The sequence below is a fragment of the Pelodiscus sinensis genome, chromosome 3 (genome assembly GCF_049634645.1).
Source record: "Pelodiscus sinensis isolate JC-2024 chromosome 3, ASM4963464v1, whole genome shotgun sequence".
Classification (NCBI taxonomy): Eukaryota; Metazoa; Chordata; order Testudines; family Trionychidae; genus Pelodiscus; species Pelodiscus sinensis.
Genome location: NC_134713.1, coordinates 107,206,226 through 107,224,262, shown reverse-complemented (window position 1 = coordinate 107,224,262; position 18,037 = coordinate 107,206,226). Strand labels below are relative to the sequence as shown.

The window sequence follows — 18,037 nt, the reverse complement described above, 5'->3', positions numbered from 1 at the left end:
AGAAAAAGAACCAGCTAAATGCATGAGAAATGCAGAGGAACCTTGACCTGCATGGCCAATTCTAGAAACTTCCAGGGCTGCCCATGAACTTTGCTAGTGGGGTTAGTTGTTTAATTAGAAGTTGTCTGCTAAATTTTTAAAATCCTATCATTCAGGATACAGACACAAACTACATCTACAGCCTGCCTCATAAAATTACTGAAATGACTTTTATTTTTTTTACTTAGTATTCTTGGGAAAGAAGGAAGAATTCAGCTGCTGAAAATCACTGTGGGAAAGTAACTCAACTTGTAGAACACTATACTGATCCTACTATAGAATCACAACTGATAGGTGAGATAAAACCATTTGGGTCATACAGTCCCCAATTCCTACAGAGAACAAGATTGTAACATTACCTACCACGATTTTTAGCTAACTCAGCTAAAGTACAAACCAATTTATCTCCCTCTCCTCCTAGTTAAGCCATTTGTCTAATAACTAATGTGAATTTCTCCATTTTCGATTTAAGATCATCAAACTTCATTTAGCCAACTCAGCAAGAGAAGTCCCTTTGCAACCTACTATTAATAATCACTCAAGTATTTGTACAATATTCAGGTCCCTCCTTTATTCACCTTTTCCTAGGGTTACAGTTGTATCATATACATTTCTTTCACACGCTCTTCAAAATGATAAAGGATAAAAAATTATACATGACCTTCTCTGAACTCTAACTTTTTGTGTACTTTTTTTTACAAATGCTGTAATGAAGGGACCCAAATTGCATGCTGAATGCCAAACTGGCTGCAGTAAAAACTGAGTCTGCAATCCCTGATTGATGAGACTATTTATCCAACCCTTTGGGACCTCTGCTTGTGCTACGGGGATGGAGGCAGCGTCCTCATGCATGAGAAGCATCTGCCCTGTTCCTGAGCTACATTCCCACTCTGAAATTATAATCAGAGTTTACATTGATGGTCTTTTGGAAGCGTTAGCTCATTACATATTTGCAAGGAAACAAAGGGCATGTCTATACAACCCCACACTTTGGACTATGGGAGTGCAGCTGGCAGTGTACATCAGCATGCTGCACTGTAACTCCCCCATGTGGACGTAGCAGCCATGAAATTAAAGGTTCTTATTTTGCATTAATGCAGCCCTGTTTGAACCTGCAGCATCTACATAGGAAAGTTACAGAACTTTGGTTTGTGTTACAATTCACCCCTTGTAGTCTTAAAGTGAAGCAGTGTAGACATTCTAAAAGTTGCATTTGTCAACTTCAATAATGTTATCAACATAGTAAATCAAGCATTAAATAGAGCCAAAAAATAAGACATACAAGCCAACAATGACATATAAGTTTGCCTAAAGTTTAAAAGTTGTAGCACACGTGCTCTTAATGCGTTCAAATCTAATCCCTCATTTTTATTACCATCAAGTTAAGCACAAGAGTTATAAAAAGGTATAAAATGAAAACAATGCCAAAATGAAAAATAAGGTATTAGAGTAGGAATCGCACCACAATTCACTATTTTAATGATACTTTCAAGAGATGTCTGTTCCCCTCCTGTAGGAGGGACAACTCAGTTTAATACAATTTTATATAACAAAAAAACAATCCTTAGTCACTATCTAATGTGAACACCCAATCTACAAAAACATACACCAATTTGCTCAGTTCTGCTGTTCACCTGAACTGGTTTAGCCATAATGTGTGTACTGAAGAGATTCCACGGTGTATTCCTTCTTCAACACGTAAGAGCCACAGTCTATCTGGAGTTTATTAAATGTTGATTTGGAATGTGCTAGAAATGTGGCCCAATGTAGCTTTAGTGAGCCTGCAATGTTTCTACAGAAAAGTGTTTTCTACCAACCTATCTGGATTGAGTAGCAGCGTTTGAGCAATTGAGCCTAGCTCACTAAATCAACAGAATGGTCACTATGTTTTTAATATAACCTAGTTTTATTGACATAAGACAAATTCTATAGTTTTGTTTATATACAGTGTATGTTTTTCATAGAATCCTAGGACTGGAAGAGACCTCAGGAGGTCATCAAGTTCAACCCCTGCCCAAAGCAAGACCAGCCCCCACTAAATCATCCTAAACCAGGGCTTTGTCAAGCTGGGAGTTAAAAACCTCCAGGGATGGAGATTCCACCACCTTCCTAGGTAACTCATTCAAGTGCTTCACCACTCTCCTAGTGAAAAGTTTTTCCTAATATCCAACCTAGACCTTCCCCACTAACTTGAGACCATTGCTCTTTCTTCCATCACTACTGAGAACAGCCTCTCTCCATCCTCTTTGGAACCTCCCTTCAGGAAGTTGAAGGCAGCTATCAAATCCCCCCCTCTTCTCTTCTGCAGACTGAATAAGCCCAAATCCCACAGCCTCTCCTCATAGGTCATGTGTTCCAACTCCCTAATAATTTTGGTTGCCCTGTGCTGGACCCTCTCCAATGCGTCCACATCCTTTCTATGGTGGGAGGCCCAGAACTGGATGCAATACTCCAGATGTGGCCTTACCAGTGTCAAATAAAGAGGAATAATCACTTCTCTAGATCTGCTGCAAATGCTCCTCCTAACGCAGCAGAACATGCAATTAGCCTTTTTGGCTACAAGGGCACACTGTTGACTCATATCCAGCTTTTCATCCGTAATTTCCAGGTCCTTTTCTGCCAAACTGCTGCTTAGCCAATTGGTCCCCAGCCTGTAACAATGCTTGGAATTCTTCCATCCCAGATGCAGGATTCTGCACTCGTCCTTGTTGAGCCTCATCAGATTCCTTTTGGCCCAATCCTCCAATTTGTCTAGGTCCCTCTAGACCCTATCCCTACTCTCCAACGTACTTACCTTTCGCCCTAGCCTAGTGTCATTTGCAAACTTGCTGCGGGTGCAATCCGTCCCCTTATCGTGGTCATTAATAAAGAGCTGAACAAAACCAACCCTAGAACTGATCCTTGGGGCACTCGGCTTGAAAGCGACTGTCAACCAGACATTGAGCCATTGATCACTACCCGTTGGGCCCGACAATCTAGCCAGGTTTCTATCCACGTTACCATCATTCCATTTTCAGTATAATACAATGCCGATGACCAACTGTTGCCTATGCAACTTTCAGCATACGCTACCTACAGTTTAAGTCCATATAATTGGCTGTTCATTGTTTTGCCTTTTCTTTCACACTCATTTAATCTCCGACCACTCAAATGTGTAGAGCAAAACAGATTAGCAGAAAATATCAACACAGAGAGAACTCTTAGAATTATTTTTTGCTTTTGAGACTCATAAAGGTATCCCAGAAATTAGCTGTCAAATCGTGATACTGTTTCACCAATGCATGTATAGTTGCATGTAGCACAGGACTGGTGGACCTGGAATTTCTGAGTTTTAATCCCAGAAGACATCGATTCCATCTATAAATTTAAACAATTCTCAAGCAGCGGGCTTTAGATTGTGCACATCCAATGGAATCCCAAAGCAACATCCATTCAATTGAAATTCCCATTCAGTTCATCTATGTATGCATAGGCACTGCCAATAGAAAATTGAGACTGTTGGTTTTGACATAATCCAGGGCACAGGCATAAAGTATATTTTCCAAATATCTATAGCTCTGCCAATCAATTCCACATTCCCAGTAAAAGGCACAGCTCTATTCTGTCATGTTTCAAGGTCCCACTCACATTTGCTGAGTTGCTGGAACATTTGTTTTGAAAAAGTCACCATTTCTTTTCTTTGCAAACTGCATCCCCCCCACCCCCGACCCCTTCTTGCATGTTTGAAAACTACTCAGTCATTTTTTATTAAAACATTTTTTTTGGGGGGGGGGAACCACTCTCTACCTGAACATACACCTATGGAATTTCAGCTGAAAAGGTAAATGACTGAGAAAGCTTAAAGCAACTGAAAATAACCCTTTACAATGAAAATATTAAGGCAATGTTAACTTACAAACAAGCTGCCCATAATTAAGTCATTCCAGTTCTAAGACTAAAAAATAGCTATTCAATCAAACAAGTCTATTTAAGGTGTTTAATTCCTGAATGATATTTAAAAAAACCCTATCTACTAAAATAAAAAAAAGTCAGCAGTAGGGACTGGACTCAACATAGTATGTACAATATTCTGTAGAATCTGGTGGGTGGACATAGGTTAATGTAAAATACTCAGAAGCAGGCAGAATGAAGGATGTCCTGCCAAATAATCCTACAGAATTACTTTAAAGAATCAATCAATCAATCAATCAATATAACCCATAAACCATAGTATGTAACTGGTAATGTTTGAATAATGCAATCTGCTGGGGACTCCAGGCCTTCTACTCCATCAATATTACGCTGGGATGCTGTTCATTAGTTTCAGTGAGAGTATTCTGATAATGGTCATACAACTGAATCTACCAAAATCATACATATTTTTATTTTATATGCACACACAATATTTGTGTGTGTGTGTGTGTGTGTGTGTGTGTGTGTATAAAATTTAACAAAAAATTCCAATGGTAGCTGCTTTTTTCTCCTGTGATTCTATGCATCATCTCAGAATTAATCTTGATTAATTCCATCAATCCACAATCCAGCTATCCTTCTTATTTGGCTAGAAAAGAGATACAGCTGGATAAGAATTCTTTTTTAAACACATTTTTTATCAGTTTTGTCACCACAGTATCTGAGCACAAGAAACAAGTCTGCTAGGCAAGTCTTCATTTTCAATATCATGTTACTCCAAACTATATCCCTTTGTATTTAAAATATTTCTGCCACGTGGGGCAATTATACCCAAAGACAAATTTCAATATATTTATGTTGAATTTTCTTTTGGAGGTCAGGGGATGAAAGGAATAAAATCAACAACTGGACGGGGATAAATCCTGTGTTATTTTATAGGATTACGTACTGGTTGTGGTTCTTTTGACACAATTTAGAACAATATAGATACCAACTAAAAGTGAGACCTCCTTGGGTGAGGCACTATATAAGCATATAGTAAGAGACAATCCTTGCCCAAAGACCCTAAATATTTAAACAGACATGGCTGAAAAAAGGTACAGGTCGCACTTCTATAAACTGGGTGATCAGAGCATCCCCATATGCTGGGGAGGTTGGGGCTGCCCGGGAGGGCTAGGGTTGGTAGGTGTCCGGTATTTTCGCCTCCTGTCCGGTAAAAAAAATTCAGAAAATACTGGACACCTAAAATGTCTGGTATTTTCTGTTTTTTATCCCTGCCAGGAGGTGAAAATACCAAACACCTGGCAACCCTACGACACACTCAGCCACTGGGCCCAGCCCCCGGCTCTCCCCACCTCTGCTTACCTGGGGAGGAGGAGGAGGGAGGGAGACTAGATCAAGAAAACAAAATGGCCGCTGGCAAAAAGACCTGAAGCAAGGGAAAGCAATGCCTTCCCTGGGTCTTAGTGTTTAACCTCTCCCCTCTCTCTTCCCCCCCCTCAACTTTGGTCTCCCCCCACTCTTTTTTCCCCATCAACAGAATTTCCCCCCAGTGATATTTTTGGGGCTGGGTGGGAGGGGGTTTGGTATTTTTGGTTAAACCATCTGGCAACCATCTGGAAAGTAGGTATCAGCAACAGAACTACTGTACACACGCTGTCCTGGAGGCAGACAATTTAGCAGCAAGTAGGAGCATAGGGGTCACGGCTAGAGTATGCATGAGACTCTGATCCGTCTCTGTGAACTGCAGAGAGAAGGGGAGGTAGCTCAGATGTCCACAACTGGTGGAGATGCTGGGCTGCAGAATCAAGGGAAAATGTGCTAGGTGATATAAACCATGTTTTAATTACATGTTAAAGACAGTCAAAGACCTGTAATTAGCCTGATTAATACGGGTCCTACAATTGACAGGTAATTCCTTCTGCTGTTATATATCTTGGTTTCTGTTATTTCCACTCCAATTCATTTGATGAAGTGGGTTTTACCCATGAAAGCTCATGATTTTATATATTTTGATTAGCCTCTAAGGGTATGTCTACACTACCCCCCTAGTTCGAACTAGGGGGGGTAATGTAGTCATACGGAGTTGCAAATGAAGCCCGGGATTTGAATTTCCCGGGCTTCATTTGAATGAAGCCGGCCGGCGCCATTTTTAAATGCCGGCTAGTTCGGACTCCGTGTCGCGTGGCTACACGCGGCACGGACTAGCTAGTTCAGATTAGGCTTCCTATTCGAACTAGCTGTACGCCTAATCCGAACTAGCTAGTCGAACTAGCCGGCATTTAAAAATGGCGCCGGCTGGCTTCATGCAAATGAAGCCCGGGAAATTCAAATCCCGGGCTTCATTTGCAATTCCGTATGACTACATTACCCTCCCTAGTTCGAACTAGGGGGGTAGTATAGACATATCCTATGGTACCACAGGACTACTTGTTATTTTTAAAGTTATAGACTAACACGGCTACCCCTCAAAGACCTATAAGGTTTTCCTAACTACTGTGATAAAACTTACTGCACATACAGTATCATTATGCCATATTATTAAATTAACAAATTCCTTACTCCCAACAAAATCAGGAAAGAAGGAATTCTGTTAGCACTGTAGCATGTTGTCAAGACACAACCTTTTTTCTACTGTGAAAATAAGAAGGTCTGAAGAAGTTAGAGATGGAATGTCATAATGACATGTAACTAGAAGCTGGGGAAAAACTAGAAGCTGGGGGGCAACTATATGGAACATTTTCAATTACATGTAACAACAAAAACAAAACAAAAAAGGTGTATGTACTCAACATGCAAATTTAATGTATCATATCCTACTGGAACCAAAAGATGTTTAGCCAAAGCATTTAGGCTTTATTTCCTTTTTTGGAAGAAGACTATTACTAAGAAAATACTTCAAAGCATTTTACAACATTAAAAAAAATCTACTGGAAATTATTCATGTAGTATATTAAACACATACTTTTATAAGGTGGTTTATAAACTTTTGTTACACAGTGTCTGCTTGGAGTGTATATAAAAATGATACCCTTTTGAAATACAACTGCATATATATTGCTAGAACAGAAGAAGCTAGCATCACTAGTTTGTTTATTCTAACAAGAATTCAAGTGCAATATAAAGAAAGTCAATTATTTAAACAGCTTATAAAACTTTACTGTTTCTACTTAGGTTTACACCAGTAAAAATGTCTGCCAAAGTCTTTCCAATTATACTATGTGCATCAGCTAAGAGCAAGAACAACAACAAAAAAATCTTTTCTGAAGAGGAAAAAAAACCAATATGGCTCACAATAAATCCACTCTCCCCCTCCCAAAGAACCTCTCAAATTACACGTAAAATGACAGTTATATTCTAGTCATTCTAATGACTTCTGTATGGAATAAGGCAGCCAGTTCAGGAAAATAGCTTGAACAAGCAAGCAAGTATACAAACCATAGCCCAAAGAATTCAGGATACATTTTTTATTAACAAACAAACAAACTTATCAACTTCACTGTCTCATTTGCATTCTTAGCAGAAACTCAGCCTAGAGTTTCCAGAGATGTGGCAATCTGTTAGGCCACTCACTCTATTTTTTACATGATGGGTACCTAACTCAAATTCCTTGACTCAGGGAAGCACACCCTGTCAACCTTTATTATTAAAACAGCCTATCTTCTGGTACATGGCTTCTGATGGCACATACCATTGAATTAAATGTTGGGTAAGTGACCTACCCACACCATGCAGCAGCAGGTGGCTCCATCCATTTATCAAGATGATAATGAGGGCAGTCCACAATCAGATGGCTATCCTTGAGCTCAATTGGGACAAGACAGGGAGTTCAAGAAAACCCTCATGCATGGTAAAAACATATGTCAAACTACCTGTGACAACAACATATCCTGTTGCAACAAAGAAGAATCTTTCCAGTTCACATGGCTGTTCTGAGACACATACATGTGAGAGATAATCCAGAGAGACTAGGGCACACAGGTCTGAATTGTCTATCTTCCAGGAAATGTGCCAAAGATCCAAAATAAAGAGTCCTGCACTGGTGTTCCCTGTAAACTATGCACTTGTGCAGCCACTCAAATTCAAATGCCTTCTAGCTAATTAGCAGAGTTCCCACAGGCTAGGTTTTGTGTTTCTATTGGTGGCGAACATTCATTCATGCCTCGGTGCACATACAAATGATTTTTCACATGGAAAAATGGAAAAAAAATCCACACCTGCACAGAAAAAATTACTGGGAACATTGTCCTGCATCAGTGGTTGTCCTTATTCCTTAGCATGGTAACATGTAATGTATTGTCTGAGAGACTTAATTATTTCAGGAATAATGTGTTATGACTTTAACCAGCATTTCTGATGACACTTTGAGATGAAATTGAAATGAACTGCACAGTAATGTGGCCAAGGTCCTGCCTTCATGTGCTAGCCATGATTGGAAGATTGATGCAACTCAAACAGCTCCAGTTTCCAGTGATGGTCTAAAGGTTAGAGGTGATCATTGAGTGTAATTAGGCACAATGACAACTGAAGCCCCAAATTTCTACACAGCATTCTTCAGGTGCAATAATTAGGGCACTGACAGATACACATCCACAACATTGCAGTACCCCAATAGTGGCTGACAAGACTGTTGTGGAGTATGACTTGACTGGATTTTGGCTTATATCTTCTTGTATCTCATGGAAAGGAAAGAGCAGTAATAATGGTAAACCATCAAGAATTCAGTGACTGTGCTTTCTACAATCACTGCTTGAAGTTCATCTTCTCCTGTCTGCTTGTCCTCCTGCACCCAATTAAAATGACACTCTAATGGCCTACCCCATTGCCAAAGTTCAGAATCAGTGCTCCCTCTCATCTTCCTTGATTATAGGCTGCTTTCAGTGCTGTTGAGCAGCATGGTTTTCTTCCTGATAGACATTTCTATCCGCGCAGGGCTCTAGCTATCTGCAGATGCGTATATCTGCAGATAAATATCAGGATCCACAGAACTCTACTCTCAAGAACCAATGAGGCCAACAGAGAGGAGTATGGTCCTGTCGTGCCCAGGAGCCAGAGCTGTCACACTGTCAGCTCTTTCAGTTCTTTCCAGCAGTGCAATTGTACTGCTCCCAGTCGTAGGGTTGCCAGATGGCTTAACCAAAAATACCGAACACCCTCTTCCCCCCCCCCCCCCCCCAAAAAAAAACACTGGGGAAAAAATTCTGTTCAGAAAAAAAAGGGGGAGACCAAAGTTGAGAGAAAAAAAGACTCTGAGAATTATTGAGAGGAAAAAACCCAGCTTGGCCCCTTTGAGGCTTTTTGCCGGCGGCCATCTTGTTTTCCTGCTCCAAGCCAGAAGACAGCTCCCCTGTGGAACCGGGTAAGTGGGGGCATGGAGGGGGGCTAGGTCCAGGGGCTGAATGTGTGTAGGGTTGTCTACTGTACTATTCAAGGTCAGATTTTATATAAACAACAGTGTTGCTTTAAAATGGTTAATCTAGATAACAAATGTTATAGACAGACAGAGCCTGTTAAAATGCTTATGCTTGCAAACATTCTCATTCACATATCTGGGGGAGGGGAGAGGAGGAACTTACAAAGAGAATCTTCCACATGCGTGTGAGAGATCCCGAGGAAGAGAAAGGTATTTTGTACTCAGTGTACAAATGTTTGACAGCAGATTCAAGATATGGCTTTTATTAATTGCCAGTTCTCTAATCCTAAAAGGAAGCAAAATTATGAAGGAAAATGACAAATTTGGTGTGATTAGTAAAAAAGACTCCTTGGAACAAGGTTGCTTATCCTCAAGGTTGAGGTCAGAGCCCATGAACATTATTGAATAGCTTTTGTGGATCAGGCCTGAGTATGGCATTACTCCTAGAACAGAGATGCCCGAGAGAACTGGGGGAAAAGGGAAATCTGAAAAACATTGTAACTGAACACAAATAAAGACATTATATTTCCTGAACAACAATACGTGATGCACAAACTAGACTCATAACGTCTTTTTCTGCCATACCAGCTGTCTGCTTTGTTTAACTATAAATTTAAACCACAAGGAAATGATTTAGAATTGATTTAAGAAATCAATTCAAGCAAGCTTTCATATAAAAGGAAAATGAAAACCCAGGAAGGGACTGTACATTTCTGGCACACAGAATAAAGAGGCATGGGAGAGATTGCAAAGGTCTAAAATATAATACATAAAGATCAGTACTGCAGACCTGCCAGGGAGCATGAAAATATGGGGCTCATTAGTTTGGTTAGTGTCCTTCTACAGTTAAGCTAATTTTGTCTATAGAGTGTGCAAGAAACATACCAGCGCAGACAGAAATTGGAAACAAGCTGTTTGGCATCTCTCCAGAGCTGTCTACAGTACTTCCTTAGAACAACACTAAATTATAAACTCTGCTAATAGAAACAACAAAAGGAAATTGTAGTTAATTAGTGCACAGAACCAGGGTGAAGCAGTGAGAAGATCTGAGGATGCAAACAACTGAAGAACTAGATGCTAATTGGTGTATCAGAGATACAGGTGCAAAAGAAAAGCTCTAAAAGAGAGACATTTAGAAATAAATGGGACAAATCATGTAAAATTACACTATGTAGAACAATCCTGCTCTGGGGAAGGAAATGGACAAAGTGACCTACAAGACCTAGTCACCATGATTGCCCATATGACACTTCAGTTCTCTTGAATGAATCAGATATTAAACTCCCAGCACAAGTTCGACAAATACAAGACTTTACAAGAGGCCTAATTTCAGCTCTGGCTGTATTTTGATCAGAAAGTCTAAGTTAAAATGATGCATAAAGACTTAATTTTAAATCACCATTTCAAAAAACAAAACAAAACAAAACACCCAAAAGCACAGCACCACACATTTCCAACTCATTTCTAGAATAAAAAATTGTTAGAGATAATACACTGTAGAATAGTAACCCCTAAGGACGAAGAGTAATAATAAATAGGATGCTGAGGACACTCTTGCTTATCTTTTTACAATGATAATAATGGCTAAATTTTGTGATATTTGGCAAAGGGTGGTAATAAAACAAAACATAAAATGGATGCATATTTCTCGAAACTCAAGTTACAGGACCGAACACACCTTCTTTGCCACTTATTACCAGTTACTGCAACATGTGCCTATTTTTATATAAACTATTAACTCAAGAAGAAGCCTTTTTCATGCAGATTTTTCATCATGACAACTCTTTGTATAACCTGAAAGGACAACAAAGCTAACACCAGTTTATGCAAAGAAATTGACTCTTGGGCAAGGTGTTCTATTGTGCTTGCAGACAAAAACACTCTTGGTCAATCCAAAAGGATAAATAATACACTATCCCATGAACGGAATAACATTCAGCTCCATGTAAGGCAAATGAAGAGCCTGGCTAAGCCTCTACAACAATTAGCTATTCACAATACTTCTATATCTTCCTTTATTATTATTTATTTATACTATCATAGTGCCTAAAGGCTCCAACTGAGTGCAAGGCTCCGTTGTTCCACTAGCCACTGTACAGACAAACAACAGGAGGCAGCTCCTGCCTTGCAAAGACACAATTTAGACAAGACAGACAGACAAAGTATTTTTATCCACACTTTACAGATAGAGAGTGGAGGTATGGAGAGAGTAAGTGATTTACCCAAGGTCACAAAGAAAGCATGTGGCAAAGCCCAACCCTGAATTCAGTTTTTCTGACTCATAGTCCTATGTATTAACTACAAGCCAGTCCTCCTCCATGTATTGATGCCATGGGTCTGCAACTGAATAATATCTGTGTCACAGATTTGAGAAGTCACTGACACAAAGCAGGGGCTTTTAGCAAACATTGCACAATGCACCCTTGTGTACACCTTTTAGTGGCACAGCACTAATGCAGACAGAGCCCCAGTGGGGGCTAGGACAGTTTTTACCCCACTTGTTTTAAACCTATTCTGCATGAAATCAGATAACATATTTAAAAAGCTCTAGCTGTTGCTACTGTTATTTACTAGCACAGTGAGAGATTTTTTTCCAAAAACCTTAGATAAATTAAAGGTCCCACCTTAACAAACCATTTATATATGTTATTAATTTAAAGTATATGCCTAAGTGCTAAATTGAACAAATGTATGCTAAATTGTACATAACGTTAAGCATGTGCTGAAGTGTTTTGGTAAATCGAGGCATAAGGGTCTATTAATTCAGAGTTTAGAGGAAAACCTTCTTTTAGCGGACCAAAGACTGCATTAACTGAAACGAAAAAATAGTCTACTTTTTATAGAGATTTATATTATGCATTTCAGGTGCACCTCTGATGAGTAGCTTCAAAAGAAAATCGAGAATTAACAAAAACTATACTAACTACATTGCCTCACACTCTAGCAGAGAAAGTGGATTCAACAACAATGGAAGAGAAAAGCATTTTAAACAGACAAATGTACAGAAAATTATCTGAAATGCAAATAGAGATTGTGACTGCCTGAGAGCAACACTATGCTGAACTGAATGCGGAAATAGTAATAACGAAGGTGATTCTTTCACCTTCTATATCTTGCATAAAGATTGCAATATATTTGTGACATCCTCCTTCCATTGTGAAAATATGAAACAGACCTGCCATATGGAAAGGTTACTGGATAGCAACAGAAGTCACTAAAATGAACACAATTAAAAATGTTAAACCCTTAAAAAGGTTTTGATTTATTAGAAGAAAGGTTGTAACAGTGAACAGGGCTCATGTCTGCTATACATCTTAATGCAATATTGATTCCATTTTGATCGAATAACTAATGTATCAAGAGTACAAAGTGTTCCCACCTAGTATGACTTTAAGACTATCACATGGGAATGATTAGATCTTGTCCAGATGTACATCAGCAAAACTGGTAATAAATAAAACACACCCCTTGCAAAACCAATGCACTTTAAAACAGATAGCCACCATTGCACTAAAGATTTTTAAATGCATACAGTCTACTTAGAAATTTTCATTTTCCTTTATGACAACTCTACATTTTCTTTAATAAGTTACCATTTTCTTAATTATTGATATTCACTTAAACATGAGATACCAGAGGCTTACTTAAATATTGTATACAATGTTCTTGCAAAAAATTAAAATGCTCAGCAACCACTGCCTAATCATACTGTAAAAAAAGGCCTGCAATGACTCCAGATATTGTAGCCATTGATTAAAACTTTGATTTTCAATCTTTCAAAAATTTTAAAATGAAACACAGACAAATCAAGCAATTCCTAACAGTTGTAAAGATCTGTGGACTGTGTCCGTGGACCTGTGTCTGCAGACATTCTCACAATGCCACTGGGAGACCATGCAGATGCAGAACCATGGAGCACTCTGAAGAGAAGACTTGCCAGGAACTACAATCCCGAGGACTTAAAGTGACATCATCCTGCATCACTCTGATAGGCTGAGAACCCTAATTAACCCTGGATCACGCTTCAGGAAGTTGCTGGTCAACCACACAGGCTTTGGGTCTGCTCCGAGATCAGACTTCACTTTGTCTTTTCATCTCTAGTCTCAGATCCCAGCCCGAATTTGTCTCTAATACTTGCCTTCTGATTCCCACTTGGTACCACCTCTGATGTCTAATTCTAAACTGACTCCAATCCTGATTCCTGTTTACCAAAACTGGCTCTAGTGGTTTCTTCAACTCCTGCTTACTGTCTACCATCTCTAACATGTGGATTGCAGCTGAACTGTTACTGCTAGGCCAGACCACCTGTGTCCCTGACCCTTACATCTGTTTAATTTTAATCTCCATTACTACTTAAATTGTAGAGAAATGGTATAACAAACAGATACATTGTTACATTCAATGTTGATTTTAATAGGATTTAATTCTTCACAGTTTTTTGACTATTCAGCTTTCATATGTTTTTAATTTTTTTCCCTCTTTTCATATCATATATATATATAGTAGCCCAATATCTGAGAGTCTGTAACACTGAAATACTGGCTGTTCCCTCTGGGCAGTGCTGTTGCCCGAAATGCTGGCTGTTCTCTCTGGGCAGCCCATACAGCATGGGGAGTGTGGGGCCCAAACGGCCGCTCGCGCCGTTTGCTCCCCCACAGCGACCCGGCTGAGCAATGCAGAAGTCAGCCGAGCACCATGGTGGGAGGGGAAGGGGGCGGGGCAGTGACGTACGTGGCCATGGGGCGGGGCCTGGCCGTGTACGTCACCACCCCGCCCCCCTTCACCTCCTGCTATGGCGCTCAGCTGACTTCTGTGCCGCTCAGCCAGGCCACCGCGTGGGAGCAAGTGGCACAAGCAGCCATTTGGGCCCCTCACTCCCCATGTAGCACGGGGAGTGCGGAGCCCAAACGGCCATTTGGGCTCCACGGTCCCCCGAGTGAGAGGCAGGAGGGGGAGGAGAGCTGAGAGAGAGAGACCGGAGGCTCAGGAGAGAAAACTGACATGGGAGACCTGAAAATCCCATCTTATAACGGGCTAATTGGCTAGTGTTTGAAATATTTTATAAGACTCATTATCATCTTATGCAAGACTTTGTTTTTCCCTACCTGGGTTAATGTAGTTTGGTTTACAGTGTAGTGAATGACAAACGATTGTAACAATCTCAGATAACTACATACCCTATTGATTCTTCAGAATTGGTGGTAAGTTGATAAATTCAATACTGTAAACATCTTTTGAGAAAAAAAACTTGCCCTCTGTATGCATTTTATACCAACATGTGGGTATAAAATATGCATATATATGAATCTCTCCAGCATTAAAATTAGACATGGAAGAAACTGTTCCTGAAGATAATATTCCAAAGAGTTCACTGCCAGTTTTGAATTCCAGCTTGTATAGTCTCCCTAAAGAGCAAGGTACTATTTATGGAGGATTTTAACGTGAACGTGTCAAATGAATTCAGTTCTGGCAAACTCCATATCAATATAACTGTTAAAAGTCAACATCCTAGTTCTTCCATTGTTACTTGTGAATCCAAGGACAGGCAAGGTTTCAGAGAATCCTTGGATGGTAACTTCCTTGACAAAATGTAAGCACAACGCCTTAAAGGGAGCAGACACACACCACTTGCACTTATCTATACACTTGATATCTTCATCTGTGGTGTTATGTGGTAACAAAATAGTTTAGACAGTAAGTCACTCAGTTCTCCAGCACAGTCATAGTAAAAATAAACTGCATCTAAAATTCTTAGGGATTCCAAAATGTGAGAAGTTAGAAAAGCACCCGGTGACTAAATTCAGGGAGCTAGCAAAGGTGTTGGCCAGGGGGCCAAGAGAATCAACCGAGATAGAGTTTCAGATTTGATTTGGACAAAGATTCCTTACCTGCTTTCTTCTTGTGGGAGAGAAAAAACAGGATTTGAGAGAGACACAGAAGGATTTAAACTCATGCAGGACTACTATGTCTCCAAGAAATGTGGGGCATGGGAGTGGACTGAACAAAGAGAAAATTGAAAGTAAATAAAAGGAAAAGTGAATCTAGTTGCATTCAGGGTAATTTTTCTTCATTTTGTGGTTTGGTTTGAACTGCTCTGTGTGAATCTATGCCTCCCCTCCCCATTTACCATCTAGCACTATGCCAGGAGACTTTTCTCTGTGTTTTAATTTGTTTTTCTTAGTTGCTTGGTAACATCTGGCAAACAAGTATACTTTATCAAGTTTATCTTTTGTTTTGTAATAAAAAAATCACTTTTTTAAAAGGTGATGATTTGATTCTTGTGTCCTGGAAGGTCTGTCTGTCTGTCTGTGTGCATCTGCATGCCTCAGACCGAGGGATCAGCTTCTAGAGACTGCAGCTTGTTTTCTTCTTTTCTTTTTTTTCAATCTCTTTTAGGGCAAAAGAGCTTGGAGTACCCCATGGAGGAAGGTTCAAGTGTTTACTCCTGATTTTTTCACTTGATGGTGGCAGTGATTCCCCAAAATCTGTCTATTGTGAATCTGGGGGGAAGTTTTTCCAACCAGTGCCTATAGAGGCTAAGGAGGTTTGTTCCTTCTTTTTGAGCTTTGCAGGCCCTCACCTTCTGCACTCGGAGTGCCAGAGTGGGGTAAAAATAACTAAATTGTAAGAAATTCAGTGTTACCTTTGATACCTGTGGTGAAGATTAACATAAAATCTTACTTTACATAAGATGTTTATATTTTAGAACTCAGCATGAACCAGATAAAATAGGCAGCAATAACTGAAATGTTTTCACAAAATAAAAGCTTCATCCCTCTGCATGATGTAGATGTGCATGCAAAAGTTAGAAGGCACATGAACTTGTTTTAAGAATGTTTAAACTACCACTGACCACCTGTCATGCTGCCACATGCAGAAATACTACCTCTTACTTATCAAGTTTAAGGTATGTAGCCCAGCCTTCTTTTTTGGGGGGGTGGGGGAAGAAGAGACGAGGGAGGAGTGAATACATTGCATATGAAAATGAACCAAATGAGCATGTAGGTAATGCCACCTTATGAAAATGTCTAACGGAAAAGAACGAAGTTGTTCTAATGAGAAAAAGTCTAATTTTGGTTATTTCTCCCATGTTTGAAGTGAAGTTATAAATATAGTTGTATCTGTTTAACAACTTATAATTACATAGCATCTTATTTTCCAAAAAAATCTTTATGCTTGCTTAACCTGAATCATCACTCTATATCAATGTAACTCTAGGAACCAAAAAAGAATCTTTACTTTTAATTTTGAGATTATTAAAAACAAATGACTATTTAAAAGCTAATTTACTTGTCATTATTCTGCAGTGCTAATAATTAGCAAGCAAGAAAGAAATATCAGGAAGAAATTGGCAGCATTTATTTGGGGTTAATGGGGCTCTATCCATCGATGTGACACTCAATGAAGGTTAGGAATGTAGTTAGTACAGTGAACCGGTCAAACAGAAACTAAGCAGCTCCAATTTTTATACTATGACTTTCGAAGAAGTATTCTTAACTTCAGTCTGGAAAACAGTAATATATAATTTGTCAGTGCAACTTTATCCTTCAATATTATTTTGCTGATTGTGGAAACTACAAAGCTACTGTTTGGCAGTCAGAGTTTAAGGCCAGAAGGAACCATCAGATGATCTAGTCTGACCTCCTATTATCACAGTCCACCAACATCACCCAGCATGTGCACACTAAACCCAACAACTGGCAGGAATTGGTCATAAAAGAGTAGTAGTATTAACAACAACACTAATAATAAACAAACAACAACAATAAAAATACCAGCTTACCCACAAATCCTCTTTCTCCAACCAGCTTAAGGGCAATCTTGTCTGCCAAAACTGAAGAGTTCCCATGTGCAATATTAGCAAAGGGTCCAGCGTGCACAAATACTGGAGTCCCCTGACAGATACAAAAAGAGAATTTATATTCCTGGTTATACAACATCCAGAAAAGGGAACTGTCTCCATAGATGTGTACTTTTTGATATACACAGTTTTGAAAAAAACTGTGTAGGGGCCAGAGGGACTGCAAACTATATGTTAATAGATAATTTTTTTGGGGGGGGGGGGAGGAGAGGGGAGGGAATGATTAGCAACATTTCAGGGGCATATTCCAATCAGATGAAATTCTAGCTGTTAAGAAGCAATGAACAATCATTTTTGGTTTTGGGATCTTCATTGATCAGAGAACACTAAGGCCGTGTCCAGACTCAGGGGTTTTTTCGGGAAAAGTAGCCTTTTCCCGAAAAAACTTCCCCTGCGTCCAGACTCAAGCCGCGTTCTTTCGAAATTATTTCGAAAGAACGCGGCTTTTCTTTCGATGACGGTAAACCTCGTTTCACGAGGAAGAACGCCTTCTTTCGAAAGTTCCTCTTTCGAAAGAAGGCATTCTTCAATGTAAAGAGGCCGTCTTCGAAAGAGAGCATCCAGACTCGCTGGGTGCTCTCTTTCGAAAAAGCGGATTTTTCTTTCGAAAGATCCGCCTGCAGTCTAGACGCGATCTTTCGAAAGAGCCTCTTTCGAAAGAAGCCTGCAGTCTAGACATAGCCTAAATGACAGAAATTTAAACTGCAGGATTACACACACAATGGTATGCTGTATTATATTAGTATTACTGTAGTGCCTAGGATACCATACAAAACATAGAATAAAAGATGGCCCCAGAGTCAACCTAAGCATAAAACAAGAAAACAGATGGA

At 39.6% G+C, this 18,037-nt stretch overlaps 1 protein-coding gene across 2 annotated transcripts in view; it reads right to left on the bottom strand.

The window, feature by feature from the left end:
• The window catches only part of MTHFD1L (methylenetetrahydrofolate dehydrogenase (NADP+ dependent) 1 like), a 246,840-nt gene that overhangs the window by 113,828 nt on the left and 114,975 nt on the right, over nt 1-18,037 (bottom strand). For both annotated transcript variants that reach the window (XM_075924433.1, XM_075924434.1), the window contains one exon: nt 17,127-17,238. In XM_075924433.1, the coding sequence (XP_075780548.1) occupies nt 17,127-17,238 (112 nt within the window). The remainder of the gene's footprint in view (nt 1-17,126; nt 17,239-18,037) is intronic.